General features: G+C 47.8%; 1 protein-coding gene across 1 annotated transcript in view; it reads left to right on the top strand.

Annotated features, from left to right (window-relative positions):
- The window catches only part of VPS33B (VPS33B late endosome and lysosome associated), a 312,860-nt gene that overhangs the window by 284,045 nt on the left and 14,490 nt on the right, over nt 1–14,325 (top strand). The window contains exon 23 of the mRNA XM_069625205.1: nt 7,723–7,839. Coding sequence (XP_069481306.1) covers nt 7,723–7,839 — 117 coding nt within the window. The remainder of the gene's footprint in view (nt 1–7,722; nt 7,840–14,325) is intronic.

Genomic DNA, 14,325 nt, shown 5'->3' with positions numbered 1-14,325 from the left:
ACAAGGGAAAAGGGGTTAAAATCACAGCAATACTTTTGTCAAGGCAAGGGAATCGGAGGACTCGTTCAAAGATACAGATTAAAGTCAATAGGCCTGCCCCAGTGTCAATGGAGCAGATGCTCAGTTGCCGAGGATCACACGTTTTACAGTTCGAGATTCGAGATGCCAAGAGTACTTAGATATTGTCAGATGGAAGGAAAAGTTACAAGAGGGAGAGAAGGAAGAACAAATCTTCGTGGAGGAAAAGGGTTCACCCCGATTCCGGATGGTCAATCGGAGAGAATGACCAAATGTGCACAGTACCTTATTCCGTTGGAGAAAGCTGGTGCCACGGCAGTAGGTCCTGGTAGTTCCTGCAGACTCATGGTTCCTGCGGCTTCAGTCGGGGGGACAAGAAGGACGACGTCTGGAGCGATCTGCACTACCCAGGGATGAGGCCAGCAGCAGCGAAAAAGACATCAATGAATAAAAGGTGCACTCCTTTAAATCAGGAGAGGGCTCTTCTGATGGCTATCCGGACCACTGCAGCACAGCAGTGATTTCGACCCAGGAGAGGATTCTCTGACTGAAGAAAGGGTGAGCTGGTTGATCCCACCAGGCTCAAGGGAAGAAGACTCTGGACTGGATCTTCTCTGGTCGTTGAAGAGTAAATAGCTCAGGACTGCAGCAGGGCTTCACCGGGATCCGGGGTTGCAGTCTTCTTCTCCGCTTCTCTTCGGTTCTTTGCAGTTCCAGTGGCGACTCTGACTTCCAGCCCAAGAGTCCTGCCTTTTATGCAAAAATCCCCCATTCACACAGCCTGGCTGTCAATCACCCAGCAGGGGGGTTGTCCAGCCCAGACAACCACCTCAACCAATCAACACAAAGTGCAACTTGGGTCTCCAAGGAGACCCTGTGCAGGGGGTGACTAGATCCCTCCCGCACATTCAGCCCACCTAGACACCCAGACGCCAAAGGAGGGCTTCTGGTCAGAAGCCCACCAAAGGTCTGTGAACAAAGGAGGCAAACCTGGTTTGCCGCGCAAAGAAAGACCCAAGAAGGTTGTTAACAAAAAGAAATGGTGATTAAACCCAACCGGCGCCGAAATAAAAAGTATTTGGGCAAGCGGGTTTAAAGTTCGAGGCTACTAAAATAGCCTAAAATGTTACCGCGTTATGTAATATAACCGCGGTAGGAAAATTAGGGTAGATACCACTGCCACCAGCCACGTCTTAATGTTAAGGGAGCGAAACAAAAGGCTAAGAATTAACCCTTTCCAATACTCCTTATAGGATGGGTATTTGGTAGAAAGTGACTATGTAAAGTTAATGGCAACTTTACCCTTTTCTTGGGGACAGTAGTCAGCCCCGGAAAATGGAGTCAGTGGGAAGTCCAAAAGACAACCCTGTGTCACTGCACTGAAGGTGCTGTGTAACACACAAAGAGTGGGGCTACTGAAGTGGTGTACTCTAGAGTCGACAATCACAAAAACAGTTGAAATACACATGGCAAAACACAGGGAAGAGTGGGAGAAAAGCTCACAATCTTACCAGGCGGAAAAAATAAACTCCAGAAATCCAGCAAAGCTGCTGAGGGACTCACTAGGTAAGGGAAAATAGCCATAGAATGAGAATTCTCCCTAACACATACACTTCAATAATGGGGGGCAAGGCATTGTTCCGCATCCACAGTACATCCGCATCAGCATGGAAGTCAACACCCTGCATCATCTGTACAACGCCATCCAGACTAGCAGACCATATAGCAGTTCAAAGAACAGTGATTGTTCCACCCATTATATGCGCTGCTAGATCACAAGATTAAAGCAAGCATTAATAGAAAACACTTCGGACGGTTCTAACTGACGATAGCCCATAAATGGCGTAATCCATAATATTCTATCTGTTTACGATCGCATTTGACCGGAACAACACAGCATTTGTACTGTTTTCCAGCCATTACAAGTATACGAACATGACTCCAGAATCTTCATTTCCGATCTCTATTGCAACATTGATCTCGCTCTGACGTTCAGTTGATGGACACATTCTCTGAGCTTTACCTTGAGAAAGACCTGTGGAGGTCGAAACACGTGTCGGCAAATTACTCTGGCAATTGAACACGAATAAAACACTCATCCAAGTTTTTCTTGAGAAGCATTCTTTCATGCTGACATTAGCATTCGTGATATTACGAGCCCTTTTCTATTAATGCTTGCTTTAATCTTGTGATCTAGCAGCGCATCTAATGGGTGGAACAATCACTGTTCTTTGTTTTGATTTGTAGTAGGTTTGAGGTGCCTACCTGTTCCACAAGTGTGCAGCAGCTAGAGCCATTGTATATAAGTGGTTTTCCTTGTTTTTGCCATTTGATATGCTTGAGCGCTACCATTGACTGGCATACCTCATCCACACTGTTCATCATATAGCAGTACACAATGCATCCGAAAAATCTTTGTGCATACTTACAGACACATGTGCATGTCAACAGCAAATAGCTGCGGCCATGGCCCTGAATCCTGAAGGTGGCAGCTCTTAATGACTCACACAGACCTCTTTGTACTCCCATGCAGGTGATGGAGGATATCCCTTGAAGCCGTGGCTACTTACCCCTGTGTGGAACTCGCGGAACAGCCATGAAGAGGAGTACAATCGGGTTCGTACCCGTGTCGTGATTGAGCAGGCCTTTGGCCTGTTGAAGGCGCGGTTCCGCTGCCTAAGCAGGTCTGGTGGAGCACTCCTTTATAGGCCTGAGAATGTGGCACAGATCACCATGGCCTGTGTCATGCTGCACAACATGTGCATCCGTAGAAATGTACCACTGCACCTGACATTGACATGCATGCACCAGGTGAGGATGAAGATGGAGGAGAAGCAGCACCCCTGCCAGTATGTGATGCCCCAAAGTGGCCCTGCTGTACGCCAATCACTGATTGACGAATACTTCTGAACCACAGGGACGTTGCTGGATATGTGTCAGTGCTACACTGAGCACTGGGTCCATGTGGACATGCACACAGGGTATGTGGGGAGTTGGGCACGGTGCACTGTCATGAATAAAATGAATACACACAAAATGAACAATGTCCAGGCATTAAATGATTTTGTACACAACGGGTGTATTAATGTAAACTACAGAAATGTGCCTCACCCCTCCACCACTCACATGCCCTCCCTCCTCCCCCCTCGCCCCAACACACCAAAACTCCCCATACCCCAATAAACTCCCCATACCCCCCAATGAACTCCCCATACCCCCCATGAACTCCCCCTTATTCACCCATACACCACCAACACCATCTGCCCCACTCCCATTGTTGACCCATACTATTTCCGTGCTTTCTTTGTGTCCGGGGGCAGCATTTCGGACTGCCTCGCACTCCGCCTTGTCAGTCGCACAGGGCTGGAGGGTGTAGTGGATGGGGTGGATGCCGTAGTGATTGGCACGGCTGGCGCCGGTTGTTGCTGCTGCATGTGTTGCAGTATGGCGTTCAGGACCTGCGTGACGGCCCCCAGACTGTCACGCATCATGACCGCAGAGGCATTTATGGCGGCAGTGTTCCCTGCAATGACCTGCGCAATCTCTTGCCTTTTGTCCTCTCCATCAGCCACATATTGGCGAACAAGTTCCAGCATGGAGTCCTGTCTTGCCTCCACCCTTGACAGCCGTGCCTCCAAGTCAGTAGGAGCAGCAGAGGTTGAGTGTGCTGCGGCAGGGCGTGCAATTGCAGGGCTGCCCTCGGGGGTGGTGCTGAGGTCGGAACTGTGCAGTGCAGGATCCGCAATGGGGCTGGAGAGTGTGGCCTGAGTGTGGGGTTGGGGGGTAGACAAGGGGGCTTGGGGTGTGTGGACATGCCACATGGATTAAGCCTTCTTGGTCCACGTACTCCTCCGCTCCAATGTCAATGTCACTCAGTGGGCCTGTGGCTGCTGCCTCACCCACAGAACTTGTTGCAGCAGAATGTGCGCCACTGGCCTTCCCTTCCACTGTTGTTGGCAGCTCTGTGCTTCCAGTCCCATCCGTAACTATGGGGCCCTCATGTGCCGGCATGGCCTGTGCACTTGCCCTAGGTTGTACTGTGGGCCGCAAGGCTGCCCAGGTGGTGGTTTTTCCAATGGCAGGTGGTTGGACGTGGATGGCCTTGTGGCTGGACCTTCACTGCCATCTTCTCCATCGGTGCCTGGAGGGGAAGAAGAGATGCAGGGCCTCAGTGATGGTGTGACATGCCAGATGCATGAGATGGTGCAGTGGAGGTTTTCATTTCTCATGCATTCATATCTTATAGGTGTGTCACCCAGCGTAGTTTGAATGGGGGGCATTTTGGCATTAGCCGCAACGTCTCAATTCAGGAATGCTGCATGGCAGGTGGCATGCCATTGTATTGGGGTTTGGTTGATGTATGACATGGGAATGGTCCCTGTGTGTTGGCTGTCTGTTGGTAATGGGATTGTCACTCAGCATGCATTTCAGTGTGCCAGGGTTTGGGTCTCCCTCTGGACATGGATATGTTGATGTGTGTGTTGGGACATGCATTGCCTTGCCTAGGCTCTATTCCAGATCACTTGTGCTATGTCATGGTTTGCCCTACTGGGGTCTGCAGGGTCACTCACCTCCATCTCCAGATGTTGCGGCACCCGTCTCCATCTCTCTGAAGCCCTCAATAGACTCCATCTGGATGGTGGCACTGCATGTCTCCTCCCAGCGCATTAGTTTGATCGGGGAGTGGGCACCCCCACCTCTGCCCATGGCCTCCCTCCGATTGCTGGCCAGGATGTTGCGGACCCTAAGGCAGAGGTCATCCCACCTTTTCTTGCAGTCTTTGACTGTCTGTGGGGTGGTGCCGACTGCAGTCACCTTGCGGGCTACCTCCTCCCATATCTCCTTCCTCTGTTGCGCCTCCCTTTTGAGGTTATGTGTGTTGATCTCCTCAGCATGGGCAGCAAGGGTGTCTGCCAACATGTTAAGTTCCTCATCAGAGAAACGCTTCTTGCGCAGGTGGGGGTTGGATTTTCAGGTTGCCTTGGACATTTTGTTTTCAAAGGCCCTGGTCTCTCCTGTGCAACACTGGTGGTTTGGGAGGATTGCAGTGGATTGGGGTTTTAAAGATGGCCACCAGTGCATTTCCCGTTGAGACGCAATGACGTTACTTCCGGGTCCGGTATTACCAGCCCGATATTGGCATGATGTTATTACCGGGTCGGTATTAAGGGGTGCCTCCCAGGCGGAGGCGGTATCGGCGGGTCCCGTGATGCCGCTATCGGGGGGTTGGAGGGCCTTTAGCGGCATGGCCATTAACGGCATGGGGGTTTGTGCATGCTCGCGCACTCGTAATCAGCCGCTATTAGCGGCGTCAAACGAGTACAGACCCGCTACTTACTCCATGCCGGTAATGGGCCCGTGTTTAGCGGGATTCTCGTAATGAGGCCCAAACTGTCCCTAGTTTTGTTCAGGTAGGGAAATCCCACCTTGGCATGTAGGGCAAATTAGGCCTTTCACCATTCTGACATTTGTGTTAATAATAAATCCTTTTATTTTGAACTTTGAATCTGTTGTCTTTGTATTGCTTCATGATGCCTTCACAGAGCACTGATGAAGACCTGAATAAATGGTCTAGTCTTTTCCGACCTCTTATTGTGTAGAACCCATTTAAAAGAGAGGAGCGGAACGTTGGCAGAGAGAGATCGATCCTCCCTGGAGGAACTGGGAGTTGCGAAGCCAATGGGCAGAAGCAGAACAAAGCAGTCGAGGACGGGATGCTTGCCTGTAGTCAACACGCCCCAGAGAGGTCCGCCGTAGTCGGGTTGGGCCTGGAAGCAGGAGAAGGAATCACCAGCTGGTCAAGGGGGCTAGATTGCGTGGTCTGTCTGGAATGTGGGCTGCCTGAAAGCAGGAAGCCGTTGCGCACCCGCTGCAGAGCTTGGAGGGAGAAAGAGGTACCGAGAGGGGGCGAGAGACCCAGAAGCAGATGAGTGAAATTAGTGAACACCCAGAGGAGGGTTTGGAGACCAGGAAGCTTGCTGGGAACCCCGAGGGATCATACCGCTGTGAGATACGGGTCTGGGGCCTGCACCCAATAAGGAGTGACATCAAGAGTTATCTTCTTCATGGCAGACCCTCACGGACTGAGAGACCAGGGTTGCCTAGACCAGGAGAGAGAGAAAAAGAACCCAATACCAAAGGGGTCTGGAATCCATGAGGAAGAAACCAATACGAGGGGGTCTGCAACCCGACAAAAATAATATCTGGCAGGACAGTGATCTGGGTATATTTCTTGGAAAACAAGAAGAGATAAGAAGGATCTGGGTTCCACACCCAATAACCATCTGCCTCAAAAATCATCTTGGTTGTCACTGTACCTGGGAGGGTAGTGAACCAGGTGGGCTGTGAACACTGTGAATATTGTGAGAAAGACCAGGGGAAGAGAGGCTATATCCCCTGGTGTTAGTGAACATTGTGAAAGGGGCCAAGAGAAGGGAGTCATTCTCTTGGCATTGTGAAACACCTGAGAAAGACCAGGGGAAGAGAGGCAAAATCCCCTGGTGTTAGTGAACATTGTGAAAGGAGCCAAGAGAAGGGAGTCATTCTCTTGGCATTGCGAATTACACTATAAAGGCCAGGAAAGAGAAGACACTTGAGAAGGGTTAAGGGTTAAGGGAGAGGGAGTCATGCCCCTACCACTAGGAAGATACAATACGTCTTTCTATGTGCCTTGCTGGAACCCTAGTCCAAGGATCCTTTTAAGACATTTTGATTTGTTTCCTTTGAGAAGAACATTTAATTTTCATTATCCAGAAGTGAACTTTCAGCCGTCGTTCAGAAGAAGGGAGACATTCTTCTAGACTAAGGAGATCACCCCTTTTCTCTAAGTTTAGTTTATAGTGTAAGGGTTGGAAATGGGTTTGGACACAGGACGGTGGCCTCTTTTGCTTTAGACGGACATCCAAACAGACTCATTATTAGTTGAGGCATTGAAACCCCTCTTAGTAATAGGGTCAGGTGGGGTTTTCTCTTTAGTAATAGGGTCAGGTGGGGTTTTCTCTTTTATTTTACGTAAAAAAAGTCTATAGCCAAAAGCATGCCACCTCTATGCCCGTCTCCTACTTCTACGGGATACAAGGACAGTGTGATGAGAGAATGGTCATTGTTATAATTGAGCGCATTGTCGATGAATGCAACAGCCTATGTGATATTACTGTGTCTGGCGTGGGGAATGTTTGTATTGCTTTGGTTATTCATACTAACTGTAGACCGCGGACGACACTGTTGACATGTACATCTTTAACTTGTAGGTTTTGAAAATGCTAAAATAAACACATACACAAGCAAATAATTGGATTTATAAATCAAGAAACTGCTTGCATTTTAATCACAACTCTTTTAAATGTCAGTGGTAACTGGGAATTGTAAAAAGCATTATATACGGTTAGGTCTGTTGACTTTGTAGGCGACATCCCATGCATCATTGCAGTTTCAAAGCATGTTGGGCCGGTTTAGGGTTTGTGAGATAGTTTGAAGACTTGGGGCTGCACACCGAAACCTGTTGTATAATTTAGAAGCTCCCGTGTGCACTTTTAAAAGGCACGTGGGCAAATCTAAGGGGGGATGGGCAGTTTCACTGGTCACTCTGCTACAATTAAGTGGCTTTCTGGTCTTGTTTTTGAGATTGCATAAAGACATGCTTATGCAGGTGAAGGGACTTATACCATGAAATCAATCAACAGCCATGTTTTTTCTTTTCTTCAGGTCACGTATCAGAGGATGGTTCCTCACCGGACTCTCAGCGACTGATCGTGGCAGTCTTCCTCGGAGGCATCACATTTTCTGAAATCTCTGCATTAAGATTCTTAGGAAAAGCAAAAGGTAACGATGCAAAGATGATTGACAAGTAGATGCTTACTTATAATATGGACATTTTGAGGCATAGCCAAAGGAGATCAACTTCAGAGAAGCTATCAGGCTGTTTGCGTGGATGCAGTTTAATACGCGGTAGAGGATTATACAGTGGAGGCTGACACGTTCACCTTGGACTATGATGCTTGCTGCATTCCAGTACGACTGCATGGGTTGAGTGGACAAACTCTGCCCTGCAACATTCCTAATTTGGGGACCTTGGAGGCACACACACCACATATTCACAAACATCCTTGAAGCATCTTCATGCAGTTCTAGAAAATACTTTTAAAAAAAGCCAGGCAAGGGAGAATCTTTATAGTCTGTGGAAGGTCAGAAGAAGGAGGTGGACAAAAGATTGGCATTTTTAACCAAGACTTTATTGAAATAATAGAAAAAAGGCCTCTCTGTCCCTATACAAAAGGGGGTATCCCTGCCTAACAGAAATCTTATTATGGTGCTCGTCCTCAGAAATGTCTAGCAGCTCAAATAGCCGTCCACACTGAAATCCCTGACGTACCTGAACACCTCTGCCATTAGTATACAGCGACAACCTACGAGAAATGTCAGTCTAGCTGGGCACACCTCGAATCTGCGGCACTAGCAATCTATCCTAAACCACTAACAGCACCTGCCCACGTGCCTGACCTCCGGGCTGCCCACCTAATTCCTAACCTTGCAAAATGCACACACGCATCTTTAATTTAACTCTTAGAACCTCCCACACATGGACTGCGGTCACCAAGGACATTCCAACCACAAAGCGAATTGAGGCCATACAAATGGGGAAAGGGCGCTATATAAATGACAAATACAACAAAATACAATGTTGTCCAAATCAAAATAGTCTGTCGTCCATCCAAAAACTACCTACGTTGACCTTACCACTAAAGAAAAAGTTTCAGCAAACAAAAAGGGGTCCAAGAGAATGACTCCCTTCTCCTGGACAGGCTCACTCAGCCTTAGTAACTTATCTTCATATAGTTTCTTGTGATATTCTTAATTAACCCCTGTAGTTCCTTAAGGGGACTCTTCCAGCCTCTCTTAAATGTCCATTGATACTTCTGTCTCAATGTCCTGTGTTTCACTATGTCAGGATCTTGCACCTTTCCCCACTGTGTTTCGGTTAGTGTCTTTTTCTCTCTTTTCTAGTCTTGACTACGTTTTAGCCATTCCGCTGCTTCCAACTGTTCCTCCTGAGAATCACAGTCTTTTGTTCTAATGGGACCTGCAACCAGGGTCCCTTCCTCCAATGCTCTTGTATTTATTCTACACTCTTTCCTGATACTGGGAAGAGTGCCACCAGTACCGTAGTCCTCTTGGCCGACTTTAGTTATTTTGCTACTACTGGGACAAGAGAGAGTCCTCCTGTAGTAGTCTTGATTTGCTTTACTGGTTTTCCAGTTACTGAGAAGAGAGAGATGACTTCCGAAGTCTTCTGGACTTGTTTTATGGTTTTCCCAATTTCTGAGATGAGGGAGGGGACTCCTGTAGTGTTCTTGACTTGCTTTAGTGTTTTCCCAATTACTGGGACGAGGGAGATGACTCCCGTAGCCTTCTTGACTTTCGTTACTGCCTTTTCTGTGCCCTGGACCGCTCCCGGGTCTCCCGCCGCTCCTATTACCTTTGTCTTGATGGGTCGGCTTCACCAGTTCTTCCCGGGGTCGCGGGTTTACTTCGGGCTGGTAAAAGCTCCCACCGTTTCTCTCTTCGGCTTTCTGTGCTTATCTGCGACTCCGCGGAGCCCTCTGCTCGGCTGTCTCACCGTTATTTGCAGACCACATGGTCCACCCCCTTGAGGTCACACCACCACCTGGATTTGCCAGACCTTCACATGAGTGCTCCTGGACTGCTTTTCCTTCTGCTTCCCCACATCCACGCCCTCGACTGCAGACCAGCTTGTTTCGACAGGTCTCTTTCTCCTAGGTTTGAGCTTCCCGGGCTACACCTGCTCGGCGTTGGCGTCCCCTTTCTGCAGGTCCTTCAATTTTTATACAATCTTTCCGGGCCCTGCCCAGCGCAGGATCATTGTCCTTCTTCAGCCCCCATGAAGTATTCTTCATTACTCCATGGTTCCAACTCTTCCTAGTGATGTATGTTTCTAACGGAGGAGTGATTGTTATTACTCCTTCACTCTTCTTCTTCCCAGCATGATTGGATTCCAACCTATTGGCACTCTCCATGTGTTAAGACACAGGTTTTCAGATCTGAAATACACAGGATACAGAATACAATGCCTTGGATTCTTTGGAAAGGATAGAGACTGGTAGCCGAAAAAGGATACACTTGGCGTCTCCTTCTAACCGTATGATGGGAGAAGTAGAACGTAGTGCAGTCAATGCAAACCTTCTAACTAATGCCACTCTTGACTGGTAATGATTCAAGTCCGAGAGAGTAATTAGAGGGAAGGGCGTGAGTGGACCAAGTTTCACCAAGCTGTAGACAGAGAAAAATATGTATCAGGATAGTAGACTAATGAGAAGGACAGTAGCAACCTATCTATTAAGCACTAACTTTTAGTAAGCCATTTGGAAGTCCAAGGAAGTTCGAGGAAGTCCAGGGAAGCAGCGAAAAGGAAGGGTAAGTGAGGAAACTAACCCATACGGAATGAGGGCCGCACTAGAGCCGGGTTGGTGCACCCAGGAAAGCGTCCAAAGTTCAGTGCACTAGGTAGGAGACAAATAGGAGGTGTAGGTGAAGAACTTGATCCAGGAATGTAGTCCTTTAGCTGAAGATTCCTTATAAGGTTGGAGCAGATGGAAATGCCACGTTGCTGTAAATACTGTGTAGAACTTGGCTGGGAGTTGCAAAGGGCCGTGTGGGACAGGACGAGGAAGCAGCTTGATGTTAGGCGTCGCGTGGAAGACACGCCTGTGGCTGGATGACAGGATGCTCCGCAGGGAATTGGAGTGGAGTGTTGATTGGGGCCGCGTAGGAGACACGGCGTTGACTGGAGACTCCGTGGGGAATAGGAGTAGAGTGTTTGTATGGTGCCGCGTAGGATACACGGCAGAGACTGGATGCTCCGCAGGGAATTGAGCGGAGTATGGTGCCGCGTATGAGACACGGCAGAGGCTCTGTATAGAAAACAGAGCGAAATGCCAGGGCGTCGCGAAAGAACGCGGAATAATCACCCGTGGGGAGGAAAAAGACAAGGAAAGAGCATCTGCTCGATAACCGCAGAAGTGAGCTCCAGACTCAATTACGCCAAGTAACACGATCAGTTGCACCAGTGCTTGGGATCTGATCGGCTAAATGGTGTCAGCTGACGTACACCTGACCAATGTGATGATGAGACGTTGGTCAGGTGATCCTGGCTCGAAATCCAGGAAGTGAAATGACACGCAAATATGATCGTAGCCCCGACCTTAACAGCGACTCCCAGATAGCTTCCATTGTGTATAGAATGGTCTAGCCATTCTGAAAGCCGAAGACGCTGGTAAGCGGGAGCGCGTAGGGATTGTGAGTGAGCCAGATGATGCAGGCATGACACCATGTTTGCTTCACTCTTACTATTCTCAGTGGTTGTGGGTTTTAATTAAGTAAGGGAAGAGGTGTTGCAATAGCAAACCGTGGTTTGTTAAGAGATACTGATGACCTGAGGGCCTCATAGGATAGAGGGTAAGGGAGTTCCTTCACAGAACGGTAATCCCCATCCCCAGGAGGGGAGTCTCTTCCTGTGAGGTCTCGCTTGCTGCCACCCCTAGGGGGAATGTTGCGTAGTGGGCTCACCTCCCTAGCCTCAAAGGAAAGGGCTGCCCTCTGGGGAGAAGGGAGGAGATCCCGTGAATTGTCACAAGTCATGGCTACAATCACAAGTTATTCATTAGGGTGAAACTTCCTGCCAAGGTTTGACATAAATGAAAACTGAATGTTTCAGTGATTCGCTTGGTCAGCAAGAACTAAGATGGTGCTTGAAAGCACACACTTGATTAAAACATAAACTAGATTGATTACCATTATAGATACTTGTTTTTTTACTAGACCTAATCCAGAAATGGGTTGCCGAAACAATAAACAGCATCTCCCCGGAAAAACCCTTCATCCTTTTCACAAGATGGTTCACTACAATGGAGAAAATAAAACAGAAACTTGAACTGGAATGGAGGAAAAACTTTGCAAAAAGGATAGACTATCAAAAAACCAAATGAGAGCATACAAAAAGGAAATCCTCAAAGTCAAAAAGAAATAAGACAACCGAATCACAATAGCGACCAACACTCAAAAGGAACTACTCAACATCAATAAATGAGATGAGAAACCCACCGGGATGCAACAACACACCAGTACCCTCACAAAAATTATACAACGACCGTGCAGACCACTTCAAAAATTAAATCACCAATTTACATCAGATCATGCAAAAAAGACCAATCGACCAGACTGTGCCCCATGCCACACAGACCTTGGACCACAGCATAACCTGCAAAGCTTCAAACAAATATCATTAGAGAGATTCATTAAGCTGGTGAATCTTAGCAATACAGCAAGATCACCAATGGACCCACCGATGGCCCACCAGACATCTATAAATCAATCCTCACACAAGGCCCGCCACTGGAATGCCACAGAAAACTCGTCAACCAATCGCTCTCAACGGGGAGAGTACCACGCTCTTTCAAATATGCGTACATCAAACCACTCGTCAAGGATACTACGGGCGATGTAGAAGTCCTCTCTAACTGCAGATCAATAGCAAACATTCCATATCAGGCAAAACTGCTAGAAACCTATGTCTACGAACAAACACTGGAACACGTAGAAATACACTAACTAGTGGACCAGGCACAAGTCGGATTCAGACCTATGAGAGGGACAGAGATGTCACTTCTCGCTATCTGGTATGACCTAAAGACCAACGCAGACTCCAACACGAACTCTATGCTGATACTACTCGACCTCTCCACAGCGTTCGACACAGTCAACCACGACATCCTAATCAGAAGACTGGAAGGAGCAGGGATCACCAACACAGCACTGACCTGGATTGAGTCATTCCTATCTGAAAGAACAAAAACAGTCCAGATAAAACCATGCAAATCAGCACCACAAAGCACCACCTGTGGAGTACCGCAAGGATCCTCCCTATCCCCACTCCTCTTCAACATCTACTTGAACCCACTAATCAACCTCATCAAAAGGCACAGCCTCACTTGCTACAACTACGCAGATGACACCCAAATCAGATACAAAATCGAAGATGTACTACAAGAGGAGAACACTACGCTAGTAGACTGTCTCAAGAAACTCTCTGAATGGATGAACATAAATGGCCTCAAAGTCAACCCGGGCAAGACAGAAATCATGATTGTGTCCAAAAACCAGGGAAGCAACCAATACATCCCATGGCCCACAGAACTAGGAACAGCGCCTACGCCATCCAAAAGAGTCAAAAACCTTGGAATCCTAAAGGACAATGAGCTTACCCTAGAACCACAAGTAAACGCAATTATCAAGAAATGTGTTTTCCACCTGCACACGATCAAAAAGATCCTACCATTCCTCTCCTTTTAGGCACAAAACACTGGCCATCATTTCCCTCATCATGTCCAGGATAGACTATGCCAACAGCTTATGCATCGGAATGCCGGACTATCTACTGAAGAAACTGCAACATACACAGAACGCAGCGGCCAGCCTCCCCCTTAAACTATCACTCCTGTGCTAAAGATGCTACACTGGCTACCAGTCAAAAAACGAATCACGTTCAAAATAATGTGCCTAACACACAGAGAAATTTGCGGCCAAGGAGCAGAATTCTGACAAAAGAATATCACCATTTACCAGCCATCCAGAACACTCGGATCCAGCAACGATTTAAGCCTGGAACCAAAATAGTACACATGGAAAAAACTTGGTGGATCAGCATTGTCTTGCCTAGCGGCAAAGACTTGGAACTCCCTCCCGAGAGACATTTGAAACACGAAGGACCATGTAAAATTCAGAAAACTCCCCTCGGAATGAACACACATCTCACAAGATGGGGGATTAAAGCGTACCACAAGTGCAGAGAGCTGAGGAGACTTTCCGAGTGGGAGGGAGACGGGGGTACCCATGGAAGGCCCAAACAGAGTCTAAAGAGGAAGATGGGAGTACCCCAGGTTGAACCACTGACAGGGGGTCACATGGGACCAGTGTAAGGAACTCATAATGGCAACAGTAAAGACAGACACAAGTGATAACAGTTCAAGGGTGTTTATTAAACTGTATGAATGGGTGAGAAAAACGCCAATCCAAACCTAAAGCTAAGATGGGAGCAAGCTACGACCATCAAACAATAATAAGGCAGTCCTAGTGGCGTCTTGTCAAATAAAAAGGGCCTATACTAAAAGAAACTATTGCCAATCCTTACCACTAAGTTACAAAAGAGTGTGGGATAATGTTCAACAGAAAAGAAAGAAGTTTTCACAAAATGATAGGTCAGGATGGTATGGCTGGTTCTCTCTTCCACACGTT

Source organism: Ambystoma mexicanum, chromosome 11, assembly GCF_040938575.1.
Source record: "Ambystoma mexicanum isolate Mex_15411 chromosome 11, UKY_AmexF1_1, whole genome shotgun sequence".
NCBI lineage: Eukaryota > Metazoa > Chordata > Amphibia > Caudata > Ambystomatidae > Ambystoma > Ambystoma mexicanum.
Note: the sequence above shows the minus strand (reverse complement) of the source record. Positions and strands in the feature narration are given on the sequence as shown.